This window comes from Dryobates pubescens, chromosome 19 (genome assembly GCF_014839835.1).
Source record: "Dryobates pubescens isolate bDryPub1 chromosome 19, bDryPub1.pri, whole genome shotgun sequence".
In the NCBI taxonomy this organism is placed as follows: Eukaryota; Metazoa; Chordata; class Aves; order Piciformes; family Picidae; genus Dryobates; species Dryobates pubescens.
In genome coordinates this window covers 9765744-9788967 of record NC_071630.1, presented here as the reverse complement: position 1 = coordinate 9788967, position 23224 = coordinate 9765744, and the positions used below count along the sequence as shown (strand labels likewise).

General features: G+C 39.5%; 1 protein-coding gene across 1 annotated transcript in view; it reads right to left on the bottom strand.

Moving 5' to 3' along the window:
* The window catches only part of PLCG2 (phospholipase C gamma 2), a 54079-nt gene that overhangs the window by 17287 nt on the left and 13568 nt on the right, over positions 1–23224 (bottom strand). The window contains exons 3-20 of the mRNA XM_009901143.2: positions 21410–21503; positions 20576–20623; positions 16529–16613; positions 15665–15748; positions 14243–14286; positions 12995–13067; positions 11866–11967; positions 11577–11695; positions 10142–10227; positions 9101–9221; positions 8045–8213; positions 7110–7214; positions 6313–6402; positions 5157–5335; positions 4202–4402; positions 2524–2643; positions 1064–1244; positions 138–206 (exon numbers count right to left, since the gene is read on the bottom strand). Coding sequence (XP_009899445.2) covers positions 138–206; positions 1064–1244; positions 2524–2643; positions 4202–4402; positions 5157–5335; positions 6313–6402; positions 7110–7214; positions 8045–8213; positions 9101–9221; positions 10142–10227; positions 11577–11695; positions 11866–11967; positions 12995–13067; positions 14243–14286; positions 15665–15748; positions 16529–16613; positions 20576–20623; positions 21410–21503 — 1970 coding nt within the window. The remainder of the gene's footprint in view (positions 1–137; positions 207–1063; positions 1245–2523; positions 2644–4201; positions 4403–5156; positions 5336–6312; positions 6403–7109; positions 7215–8044; positions 8214–9100; positions 9222–10141; positions 10228–11576; positions 11696–11865; positions 11968–12994; positions 13068–14242; positions 14287–15664; positions 15749–16528; positions 16614–20575; positions 20624–21409; positions 21504–23224) is intronic.

The window sequence follows — 23224 nt, the reverse complement described above, 5'->3', positions numbered from 1 at the left end:
TGCTCTCCAGTCCCCCCAAAACAAGCAATCTAACACTTTCAATTACCACTTTTGTTGCTGCTGATAACAAATCAATAAACAAGACTCATAATTTTCAGAAGTCTACAGTATACGTAAGTATCTCCCTTTAAGCATACCACTGTAGGAGTGATTTCACTGGGTTCCACATACATCTTGACATCATAGAGGGAGTTAATATCTTTTTCCTAAAAACAGGAAGAGGAAAAAAATAATGAAGTTCCAGGAATCAAAAATTATAGAAGTACTTCACACTAATAGAACATGCATAGCTAAAACCAACCTCAAACATGCCAGTTATGTTTCTCTTGCAGCTTCTAACAGGCATATATTTGAAAACAGAAGGGAGTATCTCAAGCTTTTCAAAAGCTAGTTACTTTAGCTAAGCTCTCTCATCATGAAAAACATCCACCCAGAACACAGGCTTCTATGCTCAATTAATTATCCAGGTTCCTAGTTAAGTCCATGGAAAGAGACAAGCATGTCTTGGGAATATTTCCTCATGCTTATCTCAAGGACTGACCCTTCAGAAGTACCTCTCACTTTTTTTCCACAGAATGCAGTTGGAGACCATTCCCAAGATGGCTCCAGTGCAGTGAAGCGAATGCCACTGCTGTCCACAGCAAGGCACAGCAGAATATTTCATTTTTTGATGAAATGCTCAGCAATTGGCATCTGCATGATCATGTTAAGATCTCTGCCCACTTCACCGACAGAAGACATGGCCAACTGCAGGCAGGGCTATTATCAAAAAATCATTTTAACAAAGCAATGATCTCCCACTTCACAGAGCAGCTTTTCTAATCAAATCCTGAGGAAGGCGAGAGCTGACCTGTAATCAAAGGTGAAGCTCTTTCCTTCACATATCTCTAAACCTTTGTGAGAGAAGTCAGAATCATATCAATTTCATTGATACAAAAACTACCTGATTAACCTTCCCCAAAGGCCATCTACCAAAGCCAGAATCAAACCCAACACCCCCAGGTCTAGATCTGGGGCACAATCCACTACAGCAACTGCCACTCATACCAAGAGCATCACTTACGGTGCTGTAGCGCTCCAGCAGCTCCTCGGTCACCGGGTACCGCAGTTTCATTTTCCTGTACAGGGGATGCTTCTCATAGTAGGTCACCAGCTCCACCAAACTCTCAAAATAAGCTGAGGTTCCAAGCACAAAATGGCGACCATCCTGCTGAATTCGGAAGTGCTTCACCTTCCCCTCCGCTCTGTGAAACGAGGGCAGTGCTGTAAAAGGTACTGTGACTTGCAGTGAGAGCCCCAGTGCCACAAACCAGACCAGAACTGCTTTCTGCATCTCAGTCACATGAAATAGTTTCTGCCTCTTCCAAAGCCTCTTTTAGTCAACTTGAATTCCAGTTGCCTGATCAAATTCACAAAAGGACATTCTCACTCTTCTACAATGTACAGGGCCATGGGACAAATCCATGGTTTTGCTTAAATTTCCCTGGTTTTTCCCCCTACAGATAGGTATTCTGTCACCTTCATACGAACATAAATGTCTCTGATCAGGCTGAGTCCCTCTGGAGTCCACTGCTGCTAATCTACCACTGCACACAGTCCCCACGAAAAAAAGGAGCTGTCCATTCCCTGTAATTATTTTGATAACTACAGGAATCAATATTAAACAAACAAACAAACAAATCTCTTGTGCTTGAACACAAGGTTTGTGTTCGTATTGATAACCACCCACTGACAACCATCTCACCCACTAAAGACCCCTGCCTCCTTTTGAGGCTGCTGAAGCTTTGGTACTTCTTGTTTTCCTCAGTGTGAAATGGTTTTATTGAGATGCTGCAATTCAAGTTGCTACAATATCCACCTTGGTAACAACAGAAAACTTCAAATCAAAGTAGACAGGGAATTGGGGAATTCTGGACAGTAAAGCATGTAAATAAGACAAAAACGAGTATTTGTCTTTCCACAGCAATTTTCGTTGCAGAAATAAGCATTTTTAGAGAAAAGCAATTTCATTTGAAGGCACAAAGAAGAACACCACAATTCTATACAGTTTATTCACGTTGTTGTGAGAGCCTCGGATTCAAAAATACCTCCCCTAGCAAGAAAAGCTGACACTTCCATTTTGACATTTCATTTCGGCCAGTGATATGACAGGGCAGGATTTCCAGGACACAGGGACCTAGAATCACAGCTGCACCAGCACCAAAGCAAACTTCAACATTACACCCTTTAGAACTGAGTGTCAAGGAAGTGAAGAAGGGCCATATACAGTTCTCTATAGGAAGAAAGGGACAGTCAATGCCTCAGTATTGTTTAGAAAAGCATGACGGTTTATTCCACTCACAAATTAAGTCTTGTACACATTCTCATACAAGGATCCGCTGAACAAATCAACCATGCTAATTAGTCAGAGTTTGCAAGCAAGAATTTTATGAGGCTAAAAAGACCACAGTATTTTTAAAATAAGAAAAACCAGAACACTGTTGAGCTACTAGGTCACGTAGCTATATACCTGTCTTTCCTTACCTGAAAGTCATGGCAAACGAAGCAGGCTCATCTCTCTTTCTAATCAGAAAGGCTCCATCTCGAGGAATTCGCATCAACATGTCTTCTGCCTCTCCCCGACTCAAGTTGCTATAGTACCAACTGCAACAGTTCCAGAAATCAAAATGGACAATGGATTACGAAGCTTGCCAAATATCATTCAGTCAGAATAACTGGCAGTGTTATTAACAACAGTTTCAACCATTACAAGAAGAATTCACCAGCTTGCCACCTGTGACAGCAGCTTATTACAAAACACAGCAGCTTATTTTGGATAAAAGCATCAAAAATGTATCAGAACATCTTGTCTGTCTGAAATCATACAGCATAAATCTGCATTTCTTCCCGAAACAAAGGCACTAGATCTTGCTTTTAGTCTGCCATTCAGTTTTCAGTAGGTTATTCAGTTTTGACATAGCAGATCTAAGGAAACCCCAAACAGCAAAAGGGAAAAAAAAAAAAAAAAAGAAAAATAAATTGGTGAGGGGTTTGGAACACAAGCCCTATGAGGAGAGGCTGAGGGAGATGGGATTGCTTAGCCTGGAGAAGAGGAGACTCAGGGGTGACCTTATTGCTCTCTACAACTACCTTAAGGGAGGTTGTAGACAGGCGGACGTTGGTCTCTTCTCCCAGGCAGCCAGCATCAGAAAAAGAAGACAGTCTCAAGTTGCACCAGGGAAGGTTTAGGCTGGATGTTAGGAAGAAGTTCTACAGAGAGAGTGATTGCCCATTGGAACGGACTGCCCGGGGAGGTGGTGGAGTCACCATCATTGGAGGTGTTCAGGAGGAGACTTGATAGGGTGGTTGGTGCCATGGTTTAGTTGATTAGGTGGGTTGAATTAGTTGATAGGTTGGACACGATGATCTTGAAGGTCTCTTCCAACCTGGTCTGGTCTGGTCTGGTCTAGTCTGGTCTATTCTATTCTATTGTATTCTATTCTATTCTATTCTAAAAACAGCAGGCATTTGAATTCTTTTATTTTATCTTTCACTTTAGATATAAACCTATCTTGGATCTAATGTGTCTCCAGTGAACCTGTGGTCACTTATACTGGCAGTTCATCTCCACCTTATACAGAAAGGCAGAAAAGCCTAAATCTTAAACACTGACCTCCCATCTCACTGACTTCCAAAGTTATCTACATGTGGTCAGTGACTCTCAGGCAAGGGGGGAAAAAAAGTTTAAAGGCACAGATCAATATTTCACATGCAAAAGAGATTTGATTTTCTCACTGCAAAGAAAACAGAACAAAGGGCAGTGACTACAGCGTTCTGCCAGTAAACAAGATCTAGCTCTGCCCAAGATCTACATCAGGCAAGCACCAGTCAACTACTAAATATCTAATCCAACACACTGGGTGTTGTATAGCACAGAGCAGAGAAAGAAGGAATTGTCACACTTCCACAGTAGTATAGTTCTCACTGCTTTTCCTAGCTGCTCTTTCCAAATGACTGCTCTCTATTGTTTCAGGTTCTCACAAAGTCAGTGATCTTAGTCATCCTCCTTCAAGGAAGCCTTTTCCTTTGACAGCTATGGACAAGCAACACTTGGGAGTGTTCCTGCCACCATGAAATTTTCTATGAAAAATCCAAGACCATCTAAAACAATGCAAAGAACACTGACAAAACAGCCCTGGTCCTTGCCTTCTGCTGTACGTACTCTTTAGTCTCATGAGGGCTGGGATTAGGCACAGCATCAGTCAGACGCAGCTCGAATTCAGCACATCGCAAGTGGGCCTCCTTGTAGTGTTGAATGAGATCATAGATGCTATCAAACATGAGGTTGTCTGTCAGGTAGTATTTCACAGTGTCCCCATCACCTGTAGAACGGATCCGGCAGTGCTGGACTCTACCTGACCTCCTGCAGAAATGCAGAGGGACAGAAGGAAAAGAGTGTTTATAAAAGGCTTTTTTCTTTTGAAGTGTTTCCTCACACTTTCCTGGTCAACTACTTGGTGAGCTTGCAAAAAGGCAACCAATCTGTACCATCCTGGTACCATCCTGTACCAACCTATCTCATCTCATGAAACAGCCACGTTAAGAACAGCAACAGAAATTCAGACAAGTTAAGATTAAGAGAGGAAAAATAGTATTTTTCAATTCACAATGGCTCAATTAAATTATTAAATTCATTAAAATCTGACACACACTACAAAGTTTACTCTGACAGCTCTCTGGGTCAGAAATCCATTGGATACACTAGACCTAGTAATGTCCCAACCATAAGACAAAAGAACTCGGACTACCAAGTAAGCAACAGAAGAAAAAAAATCAAAGATCTTTATTGTTTTCCCTCTAGAGGACTCTTTCATTGAAATGATCAATCAGTGTTAATAAAAGTACACTCATGAGATAACTTCTTCAGTGCAGAAACCAGTCATTTATCCTTAAATTAAAAGATCAAATTTTGGCTTGCTCCTGCACTATGCTACACTGGAGTTTAATTTGGAAAGAAGTCTTTCACATTCCCATCAATAACATTCTACTAATTATAGTAATGCCTTGTTCCTACTTCCTCTCAGCTACAAATGCCTAACTGACAAATACATCCCTTTTTGTTCAATGCCATAAAAGAAACCCAGACCCACTGAGAATTTTTATTGCAATCACCATACCAGAATGACAAGGTGCAATCGTTAGGGAAAGCCTCACTTTCCCTAACTAGGAATGTCCCATCCTTGCCACCCATTTCAGCACAATATTCTTGGAGCAGTTTCTCAGCAGTTGTTCTTCCCTCTTTCATTTTCCCATGGAACCATTTCTCTTTTAAGTGCAGTTCAGTGCGTTTCACCTCCTAGACCAGAAAGTAAGAAATTTTATAATGCATTTCTAATTTTATGGCTCTGAAACAAAGTACTTGTTATGGATATAACAATCTAGGATTTCAGGATTTCAGCTCTTCCTTGCCCTGAACTCTCTTTCTGATCACTTTCTCACTTGACTCCCCACCCTTGTCAAGCCACTTCTTTGGAGCAGTGACAAACTTCAGCCTTACTCAAATATGCAATGGGAAGAAAAGAAAGAATGCAGCAGTTTTTCAAGGCAAAACATTCTACTGCTAATTTACAGTTTTTAATCAGTTTTTTCTAGGATTCATCTGTGCTCTTCCTTACACATTAATAATTCCACTCACATTAACATCTAGGTGAGTGGGTAAGATGTTCTGCATGTGCAGAGAGATCTCTGAACTATTTTCATACATGTCAGCAAGAAAAGAGCATGCATGGAACCCCAAAAGGTCAGAACAAGAAACCCTGTTGAACATCACTGCTATTGCAACCTTTAATGAGTCTCATGTTTCTTCTTCATCATGCACAACAGCCACATAACACATGCTCACCTGTGATAAACACTTTGCAAATGTGAAATGATCAGCATGCACTGTGTAAGAGCTGAGCTGTACTACCACCACAAACTTTAGTTCATCATACTGCCTAGTTTGAGAATAGCAAATATACTTAGGCAGAGGCATATAAAGACTTTGTCAATGAATGCGTTAGCTTTTAAGTATCAAACTATTTTCTTGTCTTTGTACTCCTCTTCGCAAGTCCTCAATTAGTCAAGGGAAAAAGTTATTTCATTAGCAACAGAGTTAACTGGAGTAGCTTGGATAAAACCCTTTCTAAATTTTTTTGTCTCCAAATACAATTCTTATCTGATATAGATCCTGCATAATTTCCACATCAGCATAAAAAACAGGCATCGGCAAACACTGAAATAAGATGAGAGAATTAAGAAAAACATGCCTAAAAACCAAAACACAGCTATCACCTTTGATAAATCTTCATCAGCATTCTGTTCTATGTCATCACTGAATGAAAGCTTTTCATCAGCAATAGCACAGTAGTGCCGAGTCCATTTCTGAAAATTAAGAGATATTAAAACCATTAAAAAGAATAAAATAGCATAGAATAGAATAGAATTAAACAGGTTGGAAAAGACCTTTCAGATCATCAAGTCAACCTATCACCCAACACTATCTAATCAACTAAACTATGGCACCAAGCACCCCATCCAGTCTCTTCTTAAATACCTCCAGTGATGGTGACTCCACCACCTCTCTGGGCAGCACATTCCAATGGCCAATCTCTCTTGATGGGAAGAATTTCTTCATAACATCCAACCTGAACCTCCCCTGGCACAGAGTGAGACTGTGTCCTCTTGTTCTGGTGCTGGTTGCCTGAGAGAAGAGACCAACCCCCCACCTGGCTACAACCTCCCTTCAGGTAGCTGTAGACAGCAATAAAGTTTCCTCTGAGCCTCCTCTTCTCCAGGCTAAGCAACCCCAGGTCCCTCAGCCTCTCCTCATAGGGCTTGTTCTCCAGACCTCTCACGAGCTTTGTTGCCCTTCTCTAGACACATTCCAGCAACTCCACATCTTAACATTGACAAGACATTGGTTAAGTCACTAACCATTTTCAAAACAAGGTGGAAAAACAGACAAACCTTCTTCCCCACATTCTGTTCAATTGACAATATTGCTTACACAGATACTGAGAAAATTCATGTACATTTCCATTATTACATAACCCAGTAACAAACTGTAACAAAGGCCACAGAAATGATACCTGCTCTATTGTGTCCCACATGTAAAGTTCTCCTTGTTGCTTTTTTTCTTCTTTCTTGTCTTCTAAGTTCACATCAATGTCTCCCTTTGGCCCCAGTTTTTTGTGCTTAAAAACAAAAAGACCCACCACATTCATACACTCACATAGACTCATACATGAAATTGATCACAATATTTTGGCATACTCAGTATTACTGGAAATATTTCCCTCCATTGCACAGCCTTCTTCTGTCACTACCATAACAACAGCTGTTCCACAAGGCTTTTATGCATTTGTCTCTTCATTGTTTGAGTGGTATCTCTACTAAATTTTTAACCTTTATTGTGAGATACAAATTTTAAAGAAAGAGATTCCAGTCTTCCACTCAAAAGCTATATGTTTATTTCTATCTACCCTTACTTCCTCTCTTCAGAAGTTTAATAGGTAGGATGCAGCACTCTTACAAGAGCTGGAAAAGTGGAGCATGGTCAAAAGTAATTATTATTTTACTACAGAGATCATGAGCAGCCCTCAGATTCTCCACCTAATTTTGTTTTTCTATTGCAATTTCAGTCTGAAAAAACCTTCTTTTAGTTATCTGCCTCATGCTGCTGCACAACAGTTCTGAGTAGAGCATCTGTATGTATAGTCACAATCTGAAAGCATCTGTAGCAGTGAACCCTGGCTGAAATTTAGCAGTGACATTTCAGGAGCTGGAAGACCTTTAGAAAAGAGCTGACATTCAATCTGGCACTTGAACTAGCAGCACTTATTGCAAAGAAAACCAACAGCAAACAGTGTAATATATAGTTTTTACAGGACTCTGTAAAAAATTGCAAAATATTACTAGGAATTTCTTGTCTCTCAACAGAAACTAACAGCTAAGCTGTGAAATCAGAGCTCGCATTATTGGCTGCTGCCCCAGTTTTCCTATCCTACCAGCACACCAAGCCTACCTTGATGATGATTTTTTCCTTTAGCTGGGTTGGTGATGGTAGCTGATCTGCACTGGCTTCAATAGGTTTCATTAAAAGATGATCACCAAATACCTCCTTGAACACTCTGGCCATGTGTCGCTGCTGCTCCACACTACAGTGCTCTTCAATTGACAGAATGACTGGGTATCTTTGAAGGAGGAAACAAAGGTGAATGAACACAATTTCTTTTTGCAAGGCAAGGCAAGTAAATCCTGGCAAGACAAGGAAAACAGGACCCTCTCTCACTCTGTGCAGATTAAAGAAAATGCTTAAAGCAAACAAGATGACAAAAGTCAACAGATAACAGATGTGCAATGACAGAATTGTTAAGGTAAGAAGGGAGCTCTGGAGGCCATCTAGTCTAAACCCCTTCTTTGGAAAGGCCAAATTTCTAGGTTAGATCAGGGTTTTTCTGTACACTGCAAGGACCAAGATTCTTTCTGAGTTCCTTGGGCACAGTTTCAGTGCTAAAGCATTATTATGTGAATGTTTGTTTCTCCTGCCTTCAAAATTGTGTCTGTTTTCCTTCACATGCACTCTGAGAAGAGTTTGGCTTCATCTTTTCTATAATTATCTACTCAGTAGTGGAAGACAGTAACCAGACTCCTTCATTAAGATCTTCTTGAAGCTAAACAAACTGTTCTGTGAGCTTCCCTTTGGATATCATGTGCTCTGGCCCCAATATTGAAAACTGAAGCAGGGGAAGCATTGAGTATTTCAGCCTTCAGCAGTCACTAAGTCTCCTGTCCAATTCAGCAGCAGGCTCACTTTTTTCTTAATCTTATTTTTGTTGCAATTGTATCTGTAGAATTCTTTCTGGCTGTCCTTCATCCCCCAGCAACTTCATCTACAGATGAGCTTTGAATTTGCTTTTTCTCAAAACTGAATCTATTCAAGACCCACGTTTGCCAATAATGAAGACTACTGGAATGTCATTGTTCTCCTATTACATTTTGCTCTAGATTATAGAGAAAATTAGTTCAGGAAGAACTAAGCATATGAAAACAGACTCAGGGAAAATAAATCAAATCTTACTGAGATGCAACAAAGGCATGATCTTTGATTGCCTGTACAACATCATCAAATTTGATCTTTGTTGTCCGGGTCCATCCATGGTAAATGATGGGTTTTCCATCAGGACCATCCCAGCAATCCACTAGGAAAGACAAGCAGTGGAAAAAAGGAAGAGACCAAGGAGTTACTTGAATAACTCTAGTAGAATAAATACATCCAAATCTTCAGTGTTCCACATACTGAGTCATAGACTGTAATGTTCTAACAAAGCACTCTATTAGATGAATTTACACCTCTCACAGAGGAAATTAGGTTCACTTAAGTAAGAACAATGCAAATAAAACGCAATATAAAATTTTCCCAAAGCATCGTCACATGGGAATCTGGAAATAATGAATTCAGGCAGCTATATTGTCAGTCTACTAGTCTACAGTAATTTTCCAGGGATAAATACACTCCTACAAGTGGCAAGTTGATGCTTATCTCTTTTGTTAATTTTAGTCCTGAAACTCTGATTTTGCATTTGCTAAATTGAACAGGCAGCAGCAAATAGTTTTATAAAGTAACTGGGGGAAAAATGACACTGAAGTTAAACTTTTCTATAAGGTACAGAAGCACAGGGATGAAGAAACACACAGCGAAGAACAAATGCACAAAGACATCAACTGGTTTACAAGCAAGTTAATCAGGATGACAAATGGCACCACATTACTCTGTGCCTTGGGCTTGTCTGCATTACAATGAAGACAAATAAACCATCTATCTATGCTATACAAGTAATCCCAATTTAAATCCTATGCTTTCATGTATTAAATACAAGACTGAATTTTTTGTGTACAGTGAGATATAATTTAGAAAGACCTTCTTAAAATTCCATGGGAACAAGGATCAGAACAATTGAAGAGAGCAATAGTGAGGCATAAGGAAAACAATTTAGGGAATTAGTGGTTTTTATATGACTACTTCAACTTCAGAAAACAAACTAGTTCTTGATTTCAGTTCTTTTTTCTTGGTAAACAGCACGTACATCATTTTACAAACCATTTCACGGACTCTACTCACACTCAATACATCGACATCCCATTCTAAGGCACCTGATGTAAGCTTCTGTGGAGGATTCACTTCGAAGCTGGTCTCCTGTCAAATATCTAAGGAGTAAAAGAGAGTTGTGAAAGACAGGCAGTCAATTTCAATCATTTCCCACATGCTTACTGGGCAACATTTTTTCTCCAATCATGGAGAATGTGTCTTGATTTTTCAGTTTTCTTTTTTTGTTCTAATTTGTGATGGAAGAACCAGACTCTGCTGAACCCAATGCCATCACATTTTTGAATGGATCAAATTACAGCAGGTTAAGGGCTCAATCTAAATATCAGCCAACTCTAGCTGACTCATTTCTGGAGAGCATGTCATGAGCTTTGAAACAGAACAAAACCTCATTGTGCAGAGCCATAATTATGCTGGAGGGATAGGTAGAGTATTTAAAGTGGTAACACACCCTATACTACCAAATATACCCATATATCCACATCCACTTTATTTTGTTTCCTGCAATATTTTATTTCCTCCCTCTCTTTACACCTTCTTTCTTTTCATTATAGTGCTAGGCAAGTAGATCTTATTTGTTTGAATAATCTTTAAATTCATTCTCACATAGGTTCCTACTTTGGCTAAACAGCTCACATCACAGATTGACAAGGAAAAGGACTTGTCACTGACACTTCAGACACAAACTACAGAAATCAGCTGCTAAGTATAACATTCTACAGTCCCCAGACCTTAAAAGTTCTGTCTGTAAAACAAACTTAAAAGAAGAGGAGTACAGGTAGCAAAAAGAAGAGTACAGGTAGCAAACTCCAGCCCTCCTCTGCCTCAGCCACCTCCATCTGCTCTAATCCTTGTCATCCAGGAAAAGGCCAAGTCCTGATCAGCAGACTTGCTAATTTAAGGTCTCCATACTCCTTTCCTGCTCAGGACCAAATGTTTTCCACTTTGTGCCACTGTAAAATGTCAAACTATCCATCAATAGTACACATCACTGCCTCATTTCCCAAGGCAACAATTTTACTGCCCTTCAGATTGCACTAACAGTATGGGATTCTCCCACAGGACAAGTGGGCTCCTCCTGGTATTCTTATGTTCAGGTACAACTGATGTTGACACTAGCTCAACAAGGCTGCTGATGACTGGGGAAAAAAGGAAGCTCCTTCAATAATTTTCATTTCTGGGAGCAGAAAGGCTTTAACAGTTTCAGCTCAGGACTTACTTTTTGTTTTGTAACAGGATTCAGGGTTTGGGTTTTCTGACAGCTGAGCTTGGTTCTATCTCAAAACTTCTAAGACCTTCAGAAGCAGGGGAAACAGAGGCCCCAAAATTGTATTTGCCACATGTACATCACGCTTTAAGAAGGTTTCACACATCCATGCATTGTATTTCTAGCATAATTTAGAAGTATTACTTTTTCTTAACACATGCTAGGTTGCTTTCAGTAACTTACGTGTTATGAGAGGAAGAAATCCAGTAGTGGGACAAAGGATTATTCATGTCTTGTGCATCTATTGAATCATATTTCTCATCCCAAATACTGTTTTCTTTTGCAAACAGGTAAGTGAGGAACTACAATACAAAGAGAGAGACTGGACTTAAATGTTTGTACCACACAAGACTAAAATAAACTTAGTAATCTAGGAAGAGAAGCCTAGAGGATCTGCCATGCAATTCACAAACTAAGAACTAGCAGTGAAAGAAAGTCCATAAGGCACTATCAGAAAATATCACTAGCTTACCTCATCAACAAAGAGGAAGGGTTCAGCAGTTTCTCTCATAGTGTCATCAATAAACTTCGTCATTCGTTCTCGGACTTTAGTGAGATCTTGTGCCCAAGATTCCTTCAGATAATACAGTAGGAAGAAACCTTTAGAAGTGGTCTGATTCTACATAAACTCAAATAAGGAGCAAAGAGACCTACAAATGTGATCTACTTCTTTCTCATCTGGCTAGTTTACGTCAATATATTTTATTGTATCCATATATCTTGAGAGTTTCCTCTGTGATGTCTAAGGGGGAAAAAAATGTGATCGCCATCTAAGAACTTTTGTATAGCCTGGAGGCCCACAAGACACATACTAGCTATGTACACATATGAGTGCACACACAGAGGAAAAAGCTGGACTCTATGAAGACTATGCCTTAACTACAATCTCTCATTTCTAAATGCAATCTGAATGTCCCTTTAACAGAGAAACAGGGAGAAAAAAGAAAGTAGCAGGCTTACACAGGAAGCGTAGGTCTCACTTTTTAGTCACACTCACAAACCTGGAGCTTAGCAGCAACTAGCAGATACCACAGCTTTTTCCCCATGGTGTCTCTGCTAAGTAACATTGTAGGAGACTATGAAGACACAGTTCCAGTCTGTGCCTCCATCGTTCTCTGCTTGCTGGCATGCAACACTGAACTGGCTCTATTCAACAGAAAATTACCTTTGACTTGAATGCAGGCAGTCAGCTCAGCTTTTTATGTAAGAGCTGCTAAAATGGGGCCATGGCCAAGGCATTACCCCAGGTGTACCTTTGATGACAGTGGTAACCAGGCCAGGCTGTTGTCTTTGACATACATCCAGTGATTATTTCTAGCACTGCCTGTTTATCTACATGACTAAATGGAGACCTGTTAAAACCTTAAGACCTTATTTACTCTGTCCTCCTGCTCATCCTCTCAGTGCATCTAGTCTTTATATCAATTAAAAATAATAGTTCTTGTGAATGTCAGTGGTAACAAAGAGAGAGAAATCTTCCCAAGGCTTAGTATCACAGCTGACATCAATCATATTCTATGACACATCACTTTTCTTTTTAATGAGCATAGAATTCTGTGAGACAACCTCAAGAAAAAGACCTCAGAATTTCTGTAACCCACATGCTGCTCATGTAGCAGGAATCTCTGGAAGTCATGGAGATGAACAGCTGAAGCATCTGGACGGTCAGTATTCCTATAGAAAAAAAGAAGCAGGAGAAATGAACAAGAGAGCAAATGTCATCAGATGTTATAGCACAAAATTACATGGATTTGTATCTTGGATTCACAGTCTAAATGTGCTGACACAAGAAATTTTTCAGAGCTTCAGTGGAATTTAGATTAGGCTTGTAATGCTGTATTATCTAATTACTGTATTCTGAGCCTTTGAATACAGACTCCTGGATTCCTGATGTACTTTTGGTAGTGATTCATTGGGAACACTACCGAATCTGTGCTCACTGCTTTGTAGCAAATGAGCAGCATTCACTTAACAGAGCTGTTGTGTAGCTGAGGCATATGGAGACACTGCTCCTTTAAATTAACATAGAGCCACAAATAACTCCTTCCATGTATTATTCAGATGATCTACTGTGATAAATCAAAACCTCCTGGAAAAGGAGTCAAGGCACAGATGCACCAACCAAAAGTGGCACAACTACTTTCCCTCTGTAGGAGAGAAATTCTGCATTGACTTGTACAAATAAGGTATTTATAGCCTGCTCAGCCTTGATAAACCTATGCTTTTAAGCAGTCTCACAAAGTGTAATTCATATGGCGTGACCAAAGGCTAAGGAAATACATGGTACATTCAGAGCAAACTTTTTAAGCAACTTCCTTATTCTGTTAGTGAAACATTCAAAACTGAGGAAAACTGATTTAATTCACAGTCAAAATGTTAGCAATGCCTGTGTCCTTCTTGTGGTAGCTTTAGGCTACGCCTTTAAAATTTAGCTGTACTTACTTAAATTTTCAAGTTCAACAAGTGACAGATACAGAAACTGTTGCTATCAGCATTTCTGCTGAAGTCTAGGCAAAGCCTGTCCACCACACCACTGCTCAGACTGAAGTTAAAATTTCTCCATCAAATTGTCCCTTCATAGTTCTGTTCAGTAAATAAGAGGACTGGCAAGTTCACTTGTTCAAGTCCATACCATCTTTGTAGTCAGAAAGTGAAAAACATTTATCAAATGATATTCAGGATGTATATCCAGGCTAGGTTCACCCTTCTGAATATAAAAATATGTAAACTTACTTTTCACTTGCTAAAGCATCAGAACAAAAAAAGTGTGATGTAATTAAAAAAAAACTATCCTGCAGTGCTAAAATGGTGGAAATGTGGAAAAAAACAATACAAATGAAGAGACTCACCCAAGAATGAACACAGAGGAATCCTTTTTGAATTCATCAAGAATCTTAAAAAAAAAAAAAAAAAAAAGGAAAATTAACAAACAAAACAAACACAAAAAAGGGAGAAAATATAAATGATAGAAGAACATGACATTTTCTAGCTAATTCTACATAGTAATGTTCACTGGTTTGGGAAGGTGTAATAGATGTGTGTGTCTTCTCTAGAGAAGTTGTATACAAGCTCCAGGCCTTTCAGTGTGAACACACACAATTCTCAGGCAAAAAACTTGCTGCTGATAAGGTACCACATACACCTTCTGGGAAGCTTTTATTGTTTGATATCCCAGAAACCACAGAATTACATATAATCCATCACATTCGGTCATGTGACTATAAACCCTGAATTGCTTCCAGCTTGGCACAGCATAGTTACAGATCACATGAAACCTATCAGCTGACCCAAAGCCATTGTTGAGCAAATTGAGAAGTTTCTCTGAAATGATCCACGAGGAGTGATAACAAGAGTTTAAGGCAGTCAGATAGTCTCCTTATTCTGTGTTTTACTATTCAACTCTTGATTAGCTCAAGCTAATCAGCTAAACTTTCATGACCAAACCCTATCAGTAAATGGGGATTCTTTATTACTTCACAGTAATTTCAGCATTAGTTTTAAGAAGCACAAGAAAGCTCTTTTGGCAAAAGAAACAGCACTGACTTTGACTATCAAAGCTTCTACTTCAGCAGCTGCAAGTTGAATCAACAGTTAACACATGCTGGCAATAAAGACATTTATGCAAGCAATTTCAAATTATATGTTTTCACACAGTTTTAAAAGTTTCCTAACTTTCAGACTTGCTAAGTGCATGCACTTTCCACCAGCTTCATGAATCTGTGCAATGACTACATGGAAACATTAGTCAGGAAGTTGCCCATGTAAATTAACTCAAGTGTAATTCCACTGCCTTCATGGCCCCCAAGGATGTCTTGTAATGGACTCACCACTGGTAATCTCCAAGCATGAGAGACAATGCGAACAGCTGTTATTTGTTACTGAGGATACATCCCTGTGATTTACATGGTATTCTTAGCAACAGAAGAATAATACAAGCATGGCAAAGCCCTACTCCTCTCAGTAAAGAGATCAGTCAAGCTTCACAATTCTACATTCTGCATCCTGAACAAACTCACAGGAAGCTCTTGCTAGAAACCCCGTTATATCTGTGCATATCTCTACTGCCAACACAAAAGAAGCAACATGAAGCAATGTGAATGACTTCTCTTCTTAAGCCAATTGCTGATGGTGCCTGTTATCTACACATCAAATACAGCATTATACCTTTTTGCTGTTACAAGAATGAAGAAAATAAGTAACAAACAGAAAGTTTTGAGAATTAAGTCAGCAGTCTTTATTCAGCTGAAGGAGTTTAATAGCATGAAGCTTACCGACTTCTGTTGTTCAAACATGATTTTCTTGTAGAACAAATGAAATTGTTCAAAAGTAAGCTCTTCCTTGTTAGCACCTATTTCCTACAACAGAATGTAGCAAACATTAAATTTAGAATTCCCTGAACTGCATTTCCACAGCAAATGGAAGCTACTCTTCCACTCAATGGCAGCTACTCTGAAGCAACTCTTACTCCAGCTGCCACTCTCTCATGCATTCTGTTCTACCCCAGCTCCACTTGTTTTAAGCACTTGAGATCTTATTTATTTTAAAAACACAAAATGGTAAACAGATTCTTGGTTTGTGACACAGTGCTCCTAGCCCACATCTCTGGTCTTGCATTTTGTACCCAGGCTCCATTTCCACTAGGTTACTGAGTGCAACAATGCCTCATTTAGTCATTGTTAGCTGGAGCAACAGAAGCAAGAGTGTATGCTTTAAGGGTGGAGAGCTGGAAAGCAGGAAAAGGTGGGGATATTTAAAATTCCTGTAGGAATTCCAACCTTCATAGTTCTATGATTCTAATGGAAACAACCATTATGAGTTATTACCACGAGTTGAAATGAAGAGGCAATTACTTGATCATACTGCAAAAAAATTGTTTCTTATATGTGAATGTTATCTTGAACATAAAACAGTTTCCTATGCACTTGCACAGGAAGCTCAAAACCCAGCAATGGCTTTGGAACATTTAAGACTACATTTTCTCTGAGCCTTAGACACAGGCAAAGCCAAGGTGAGAAACTAACCCATACAACTTATTTAACTGTACAAGGTAAGAGGCAAACACACACACAGTACCCTGAAAAGAATTAATGACACCTATCAGATGATACCAAACAGAGAAGTTATCAGGCAATTACCGCAAATTTATCCTTCAAGAACTTCACGCTGCTCACTTTGAAGTTTACTTGAGGAAGGATAGTTTTCAGCTCTCTAAGACTGATACTGGGGGAAAAAAGAAGAAAGAAAAACATAGCAAAAAATCCACAGTTGTGCTCCATTTAGTCAGCTACTAAAAGGTTTTCTCTCAACACAAATATGTGACTATTCAAACATTTTGGGCATGGCTCATCTCACTTCAGCTGTTATTCACTTGGATACTAAAACTGATTCACAGCAACAGACTCTCTTCCCTTCCGCAACATCTGAACAAGGCCTCATCCTCCTCTCACAACCAAGTCTTGCCAGAGAGGACTGCCATCCAGGTCCATTTACATGAACCTGCCGACCCTTTTCACAGTTTCAGAATCACAGAACATTAGAAGTTGGAAGGAACCTCCAGAGATCATCAGGTCCAGCCCCGCCGCCAAGCAGGATCACCTAGGGCAGGCCACACAGGAACACATCCAGGTTGGCTTTGAAAGTCTCTAGAGAAGACTCCACAATCTCTACAGCCAGCCTGTGCCTGTGCTATGAATGTTCAGTGATAAACCAGAAACACTTCCAGCAACAAAGCTTTCTAGGTAACAGCAAGGCCTTTGAAACAAAATTTAGATTTTCTCTTATGTCAGATTTTAAGCAACACAGTGTTTACATACACCAAGTATTTAAGCAATACTTACATACAAAGCTAAATTTATTAACTGCTGCAACACTTCCTGGCCACACAAACTATGTAGGCACACATCAAATCATGTATGCAGTATACACCATACTTCTTTTGATAGAGGAAGATTTTGTATTAGAAACAAACTTGTGAATTGCTCATTTTTAATCCTCCATTTCCTTCATGTCTTCCAGTCATCTCATCAATCTTAGCTTTTATTGCAGTGTTCTAGATGCTGCTGGCATAGCATCCTCCACTGCAAGCTCACAGAAGCTCAAAATATTTACTATACTTACAATCAAAATGTAAATAGGAGGTAGGGGAATGCTACTGTAACTGCTGCATGAACAGAAAGAGGGATAGTTTCTAAACAAGGTGGATGTCCAAAAGCTTTAAATGTACCATAGGTACAACTCACTGCTGTTACAAGATGCAACCATAGCTCCTAGTGCTCTACTCCATTTTCCTGTTACTATGGTCCCACTGTTTCCATCAGCTAGTTATGATGCTCAAATTTTCTGCTAATTTGATTCAATTTGCAAGATGAGCAGAAAAGTATGCGTCCAAAATAGTGATAGAACAAGTTTTACGCTGGCTTCTTGAGGTCACACAGTTCACCTCATGCCCAGATCACCATCATAGCCAGAACAGAAATAGGGGCTGGAGTGCCTTTTTAGCAGCACATAGAGATGGCAGAGGAAAAGGAGAGACTTAATCCATTATGTAGCATCAAGCTGGTACACCAACTCAGCTGTCTCCTGCAGCCCCATTTCAGCCACCTGCTATTCAGTTTGTCTTTGGATAGCAAAGAAGGAACATTAGGTCATGCGTTCTAGCCAGTGTCTCAAACTCTGGGTATTATGGGTAGGCATTGATGTGAGGTCTCAGCAAGACAAAGCCTTACAGTGGGATATGTGAAGGGCACACAAGTCCTAGAGTGGAAGATGAGGGGAAGCAGCAAAAAATCAAGGGAGGACAGGCACAATATATGGGTCCTACTGCAAATGCCCATAAATATCAATGCAACGCCAGCAGTACTCAAGGAAGCAAGGCTATGGTAATTGTTGTGACCTATAATGCAATTCATAAGCCACTAACTTGCTACAAACACAGGGGCAGAACAGTCACCTGGAAGCAACAGACAATTAGCACCTACACAAAAGTAAAATTCTGCTCTACAGTGTCCATACTAGCAGCTACCCTGTAAAATATTCTCATCTCCATTGTGTAGAGAGGGAAAGAGGCAAAGTAAGAAGGAACTTAGCCAAAGTCCAAGCCAAAGCCAGATTAGAACTCAGGAAATTCCTGGCTTTCCGCCTTGTCGCCAGACCTCTGGAAAAAAACACTACTTTTAGGAGCAGGAATGAGCACTCTGTTTGTACCCTAAACACCAAGCACAAGAAATTTCCTCTAGCTAGACAAGTGTAAGCCAAAACAAAGAGCTGGGGCTTCATTACCACTGGAAAAAAACTCAACCTGTGAAACAGGACTTGCCTGGAAGCCTAACCTTTACAATTAACCTTCCTAGAAACTGCAACACTGAACACAATGAAACTCACTCCAAACTACTTGCCTGACTTTTTCTAAAGACACAAATCATCTGTCAAGAGAACGAAAAACTGCCCAGCTCTACAGTGCATGTCCCCTTGGTCCTAACCACATTGCCTTGTAGTGATGACACAACCCAAACACAACAGATTAAATCTCTTCAGCAGATACACTGGCAGCCACAGCTACTCTACCCTAACATTTGGATTTGCTTCACGATCTTGCCAACATAGCCCCACTGCAGGGACAGTTTTTCAAAATACATTAGAAGGTGTATCCAGTAAAGGATGGTACTGTTCCCTTTAACACTCTGGCCAGTTTAGAAAACACAGTTTTGAAATGGTGTCTCAGCTCACACTGAAGCCAGCTGCACAATGCCACAAGCTGTCTGCAAAATGGTGTTATTTCCTGCAATAACAAAGTCTCATTCACACAATGAAACAAAATGCTTTATTTTGCTTTAGGAAAAGGCTTAAATGAGAGGAAATGCATGTACCTTTCTACACTGAATTACACCTTAGATAAAAATTCATGTTCCAGATAAAGACCAAAATCACAGTAAAGTAACAGACATAGAAGAGGAAGGGTTAACATTCTCAGTGTCATATGATTTCTGGCAACTGTAAGAACAGGTATGCAGCTGAATTCATTAAAAAAAAAAAAAAAGGCAGAAGTCTCCTTTGCTGTGCAAAAGCTACAAACCCACATCACAGAAGAACTTGAAACCCAAGTGTACAAAAGCTACACAGCACACTGGGAGCTACAGCCCACTGGACTTCTTTTACATGCAAAGCGCCAGGTCAGAGGTGATTCCTTGGCTTTGGTCTATTCAAAGAGACAAGCCCATGTAACCAGACTGGTTCAGAAAAAGAGAAAGCAAGGGGAAAAAAACAAAATATTTTGCCCTGGCTGCAAAGCATTACCTCAGTTTCCTTCTGTATCTATCCTTAAGAGTGTCCAAGAATATCTTCTGTCTCCCACTGCTGAAGTAAACTCTTTCACATGGTATCATCCTGCCACACTAGAAACCCTCCTTCTCCTCTCCTAATATCCTCACATATCTGTTAGGTCACCTTCCTCTTAAATTCTCTTCTCCTCATCACTCTGACTCCTGAGGAGAGAACTCATGTTATTGCCGTGACACTGCTGCTGTGACTAGTTTCAAGCTAGATGCCACACAAACTAGCCATGATCAGACCCCATGTGGACTGAAACAAGGGAAGGCTAATCTCTTAAACATTTCTCTGGATCTTCTGCAGTTCATGTTGAACTCTGCTTATGCAACTTTATTGCGAGGAAGTACAAATCAGCTTTTAAAAGCTGGTTCTGATCTGTCTACACTATAGTGCAGTCACTCCAATGCAAACCAGCCTCATCAATGAAGAAAGAACTGGTGGCATAGCTGCAGAGCAAAGCTCACAGTGGGTTATACATTCCAAGCTGCTGGGCTCCAATTTAGCTATGAAAGAGCAAAGATAAAGCAAGTAACCTAACGTACCTGCTGAGCTGAGCTGAATCTCAGCAGCAAGACTGGAAGAAGACAGCTCCCTTCCCTTATTCTGACAGGGTAACCCTAGGCTAAAACTATTTATGTTTCATCATTTGCTGCCTCATTATACCATGAACATGAGCAAGTGCTATGAACACATGTTTAGCAAAAGGCAAAAGTCAAGCTCTTAAAGCAAGAGCAAATGCCATTTTCAGGGATCTCATATTTCTTCATCTTGCATAAATTATTTCTCTTTGTTTCATGTTAGAATCTGCAACAAAAGTTCAGTAAAAATAAACTGAACAAAGAAAGATAGCTTCTTACCTATTTCTTCTAGTTTGATCAACAGAGTAGATCTGCTTTCTCAGCCAGCTTGTGGAAAAGAAGGGGGAAAAGAAAAAAAGTTTACACTAACAATTATAAAGAAAACACAGACAATGAACTATCAACATTAAATTCAATAGAAATATTTAAAAGTCATATGATACATCTCTTTTACTACAACAAAAACATTTCCAGTGCAACATCTAAGGATTCAGACCATTTTATAATCATATCTGTAAATATATACTTTGCTGCTGCTCAATACTACATTTTGCAGTTACATAAACAACAGTGGGCAGGCAGGACAGAAAAGAATGAGCAACCAGAAGCTGTAAAAAATTAAGTGGACAAAGCAAACTAAACCTTCAGCTAATCCAAACTGGAGTAACTCCATCAAGTCAATGATTTATACCAGTTGAGGCTGCTAGCTCCAAAATATGTTGGGTGCATACAAATAAAAAAATTAAGGGTGATGGTGAAGGGTTTAGAGAATTTTAAAGAAAATCCTCAATAAAGTGCATGTCAATTTTAGCTGCAGAGCAAAATACTGTAAGTAGCATTAATAGTAAATATATACAGACACAATTTTGATCTGAAGGTTGAACACAGCATGCCCTTATTAAGCTTATCCTCAGTCTCCACAGGAATCACCCTGCTTCACAAACATAGCCTTGAACCCAGTAGCACTTTGTGCAGCAGCTAGGTAAGAACAGATTAAGAATACTTCCTCCCTTACTGGAGCAGCAAATAGGTAAAGACAACACCAAAACTACAGTTTGGTCAGCTAGCAAGGGAGGGCATCAAGTCTCACAAAGTGAAAGTATGTCCACATACCTCTCTGTTATTGCAGGCGTGGGAGCACTCATGACCTCTTGATACAAGATATTCAAGCCACATAACCATTTATCAGCATCATCTTTAGAGTCAGCTGAAAAAAGTCAGATCCCATGACAATCATCAAAACCAGAATCAACACAAAAGCAAGACATAACTTGTCTTGATAAACCCTCGAATGCAAAGCTGCTGATTAACCTTTCCCTTTGATAAATCTGATTCGATAGCTTCAAGTTGCTAACAACAAAATAAAAAACCACCACAGATTCGGAGGTGAGTTGTAAAAAAATACCTCCTTTTAGAAGTCTGCCTATCACAGTAGGCAGGTTCAGTATCTCAGCAGAAAGACCATGAAACTTTTGATGAGCTCTTGTAGTAACACAATAAAAATTAAATTTCTTATCTTCTGTCTCTCAAATGGCAAAAGCCCAGTGATCTAGAGCAACTTGAAGCACACAGACAAAAGAACTCAGTGTGTTCTAGCGTACAGCTAATTCATTATATTCCAAGCAGCCTAGAAAAAAATTGGAAGTACTTGCTCTTGATGGATGTAGCTACCCACCTACTGCCTGCTCCTAACCATGCCTTTAAAGACAGAATGTGCTAACTAGACTTAGGGAAGAGTATCATAGTAGTATCATGAGGAACAGGAAGGGAGCGATGCACAAAACTGGTGTAGTTTATACAGAACACATTTTAATACAAGTTGAAATAATAAGGTCTAAAATTCCTTAGGTAGCTTAACACTAGAAACAAGATACATCTTCCTCCCAACCTTACACATTGGTTTATTACTGCCTTGTTTTGTCTTAAATGTATTTTGCCTTTCAATTTCTCAAACCAGAAGAGTCCTTTACATCATTTAAAGTGACTGAATTTGGTAATGCTTTGACCCAATAGATGCAAGACAATGAACTGTATGCTGGATAGAACCTTCCCTATAGAATAACAGTTAAGCTAAAACCATTTTTTTGGGCCTTGGGTGAGATGTTATCATTACAGCATTCAGATGGACAAAGTTCATTTGCTTCAGGATGTTGGTTCTGAAATTTCAGAAAGCATTTTTCAGTTAAACCAGTTCTGAAAAATTATTTTCACCGAGTAGCTGTAATCTGTGTTAATTCCTTTAACTGCCCTCAAACAAAACAGTTTCCCAAAAGATTATGTCTTATTTAAACCCATTTACGAGCAATGCTTTATCCCCCAAGGACAGAGCTAGAATCCAGCCTCAGCTCCCCATGGAAATGTTTTTCAATTAGTTACAATTTTGGAAAGAACACCCATCACCACTGCCAAACCAATTCTGCTCCCAAGACAATCCTGCCCTTTATGACAGCTACCATTCCCTTTAAGTAACAATTATTTTATATTGTTTTAAGAAACCACAACAAAGCATTTCAACAAGGAAAAGGATTTCCCCCTTAACTGAAAGTTATGTCATGTTCTTCTGTAGTTCAGAAATAAAGAAACATTTCTCATGGTACGAAGTGTTTTCAAAGTATTGGCAGAGGTCTGGTTTTGAGAACTGTCATGGAGGAGGGATGAGGGCATTGTTAGAGGAAATCAATCTAAAGTATCCAGTACAGCTGCACTTCAGTGCAGCCACTTACTCAAAATTTTCACAGACTTCATCCAACAATGGTAAAACTTATTTAAAGTTAAAAGCCTGTAACAATGGATTAGTTACAAGCAGTCTTTAATTTCCAGTGCATCAGACTGCAAAAAAACCCTTTCTTCTAGTACTGGATTCTATAAGAAATTAATTCCATTTCCAAAAAAAAAAAGCTCATTACCATTAAAATGCTGACAGAGCAC